A 2495-nucleotide genomic window follows, 5' to 3' on the forward strand; every position below is an offset into this window, starting at 1 on the left:
AGTAAGCAAAAAAAAAAATATTAAAAATAATATATATATATATATAAGGAGGTGCTTTGGAAAGTTCAGGAAGACCTCAGCTTGTCTTTTGTCAGCTGGGAAGGCTGGTTAAATGCATGTTGGTTTCATGCTCCCCCCTTTTGGGGCACAGCCCCGGGGTCTGGCAGCAGAGGGGTGCCCTTTGCTGGGGGAACCCGTGTTTTGCAGCCCTTGGTGGGCTCATTGGGAAACCCAGGAACTGGCTGAGACAGGGTGAATAACACAGACAAGAGGATGGGCCACCCTTCACCAAGAGAAACGGGTCCCTTGGAGAGAGAGAAAGAGAGAGGGAGGTGTATTTGCTTGAAGCAGCAGCAGGAAAAGGAGGCCAGAGAGGGACAGAGGGAGATGAGCCCAGCATCACCACGGTGGAGAGAGTGTCACCTAAGGAGGAGCAGGGAAGGGCTGAGAAGGTGTTGAAAGTCCCAGGAGAAAGGGGGGAGGGAGCACAGAAGGAGGTTTCCAGTAAAAGGGCCATCCAGACGGTTGTTCTTCTGCAGCAGGGGAATGGCCCCGAAGACTTTTGGGCTCCTGTGGCATTCCAGATAAATATAGCTGCTGGCAGTGTGGATAAATATAGCTGCTGTGGACGCTGTGGTGGTGTGAGCTGGCAGAGCTGCCCCTGCTCCCCCTTCCCGCCGTGGTTTGAAGGCTCCTTCTGCACTTCATCCCTCCTGCAGCCACCACCGGTTGGTGCCAAGGCTCCTTCCCAGCAGGGCTCCTCGGCCTCACGGGTGGGGTGGGAGGCAGGAGGAGGAATTCCCCTCTGTTTTCAGCAAGGAAAAGGAGGGTCTGGACTCGTGGTTGCCACCAGAGGGTGCAGCTGGCTCGGCCATGGACACGATGTCCAAGTCCGACGTGAGGTTCCAGACCCCCTTCCCTGGGGGACAGGGTGGCAACGGGGTTGGAAGCAGCGCGGGGTGTTCCTGCACTGCACACTCTCCAGCCTGTTAGGGAGCTGAGAGAGGAGGGACAGGGCGGCTGGCAGCAAAGCCAGGAGAGAAGGAAGGTCCCCTGTAGAAAGCCCATGGGCTCAGCTGAAATGAGCCAGGAGCAGGTTTGTGCTTTTTGTTCCACAGGACTCCAGTGGAGGATGCTAAAACCTTAAACAGGGGGGAAATAAATAAGATAAATCTTCTTGAACACAGAGGCACCCATTCTGGCCCAGAAGTCTGGGAGCTATGAATGTCCAGAGGCTGGGAAGCATCCCCAGGGCAGCCAAGAACCCAGGTCTGCTCCCTGTCCCCTCTCCTGGCACCTGGATGGGCAGGCAGTGATTGTGAGGAGGCTGCTGGAATAGCCTGGCTTTGGGAAAGGATCATTCTATCAAAAAAATTGGAAAAAAACCCCAACAAACCCACCCATTTCTAAAGGGATGAACTCAGCAACCAAAACCTGACTCTAGCCCTTCCCTCAAATTCCATGGACAGGTGTGCTTCACACCCAGTGTGTGTGAACCCATCCCCTTAGCTGCACAACTCCTCTGGCATTTCATCCTGCTGGAGCAAAGCTGGATCAAAGGCCCAGTCCTAGAAGATGAGGAGAGTGAGGACAAACCACCACTTCCCACATGCTACTTACTGCCCTCTCCCCTTGGCTCTGCACTTTTGTGCCCAGCTCTGGTTTTTACAGTTTGCAGCTTTTCATGCCACATATTTCCATATCTTTTCTAGCACATACCCACTGCTGGGAGAAACTGATGACTCTGGGAGCACTTCCCTGTTTTCCCCCTTCAGGTATATTGGTAGCAGACCTGCCACAAGGAAAAACAGCCTGATCCTGTCCTAACTCTGCTGCTCACAAGGCAAGTGTCTTCACCCTGCCTCCAGGACAAAGACAAAGGCAAAGCGTTCCCAGGGATTGCCAGTGATGGGTTTGATTGTCTTCTGTTTGCCTTCAAACTGAGCCAAAGTTCTTGGAGAGTGCCCTCCGAGGCATTGCCCCCAGGATATCATGAGGTGAATCTGGCTGTACACCAGAAGATCAGGGCCACCTTCCAAAAAAAGGGTAAAATACATCTGGGCTGGCAGGCTGGAGATGCACCATCAAACAAGACAAGGTCAGGGGCAGAAAGAGTGCCCAAAGGAAACAGGGAGGATAAAAGGAGCCTTTGTGAAAACCCCATGTCCAAGTCCAGGTAAACAGGAAGAAATTCCTAAATGCTCAAAACTGTGGTTGGAGGGAGCTCCCTGTGTGCAGGTGTGTGCCCAGTGTTGGCAAGGACTTTGTTTTGATGATCTGTCTCCTGCCAGCTGCAAACAGGCTCCTGCAGCAAGAGCTGGCCAGCTTCAGAGGGGCTTTTGTCTCCTGCTGGTCATCTGTATGGCTGAGGGCAGCCATCAGCCTGCCCTGGCTCCCTCCAGGCTCCCTGGCCTTTTTTTTTTTATCATGCCTGCCCTGTGGATTCCCATCCTCCCTGTAAGACGGGAGGGCTCCAGTGGGAAGGAAGAGGTGTA

At 53.5% G+C, this 2495-nt stretch overlaps 1 protein-coding gene across 1 annotated transcript in view; it reads right to left on the reverse strand.

The window, feature by feature from the left end:
* Positions 1-767: 767 nt before the first annotated feature.
* The window catches only part of CHST3 (carbohydrate (chondroitin 6) sulfotransferase 3), a 9972-nt gene continuing 8244 nt past the window's right edge, over positions 768-2495 (reverse strand). Inside the window, exon 4 of the mRNA XM_009994892.1 lies at positions 768-919. Coding sequence (XP_009993194.1) covers positions 768-919 — 152 coding nt within the window. The remainder of the gene's footprint in view (positions 920-2495) is intronic.

Source organism: Chaetura pelagica, unplaced genomic scaffold (genome assembly GCF_000747805.2).
Source record: "Chaetura pelagica isolate M959 unplaced genomic scaffold, ChaPel_1.0 scaffold112, whole genome shotgun sequence".
Classification (NCBI taxonomy): Eukaryota; Metazoa; Chordata; class Aves; order Apodiformes; family Apodidae; genus Chaetura; species Chaetura pelagica.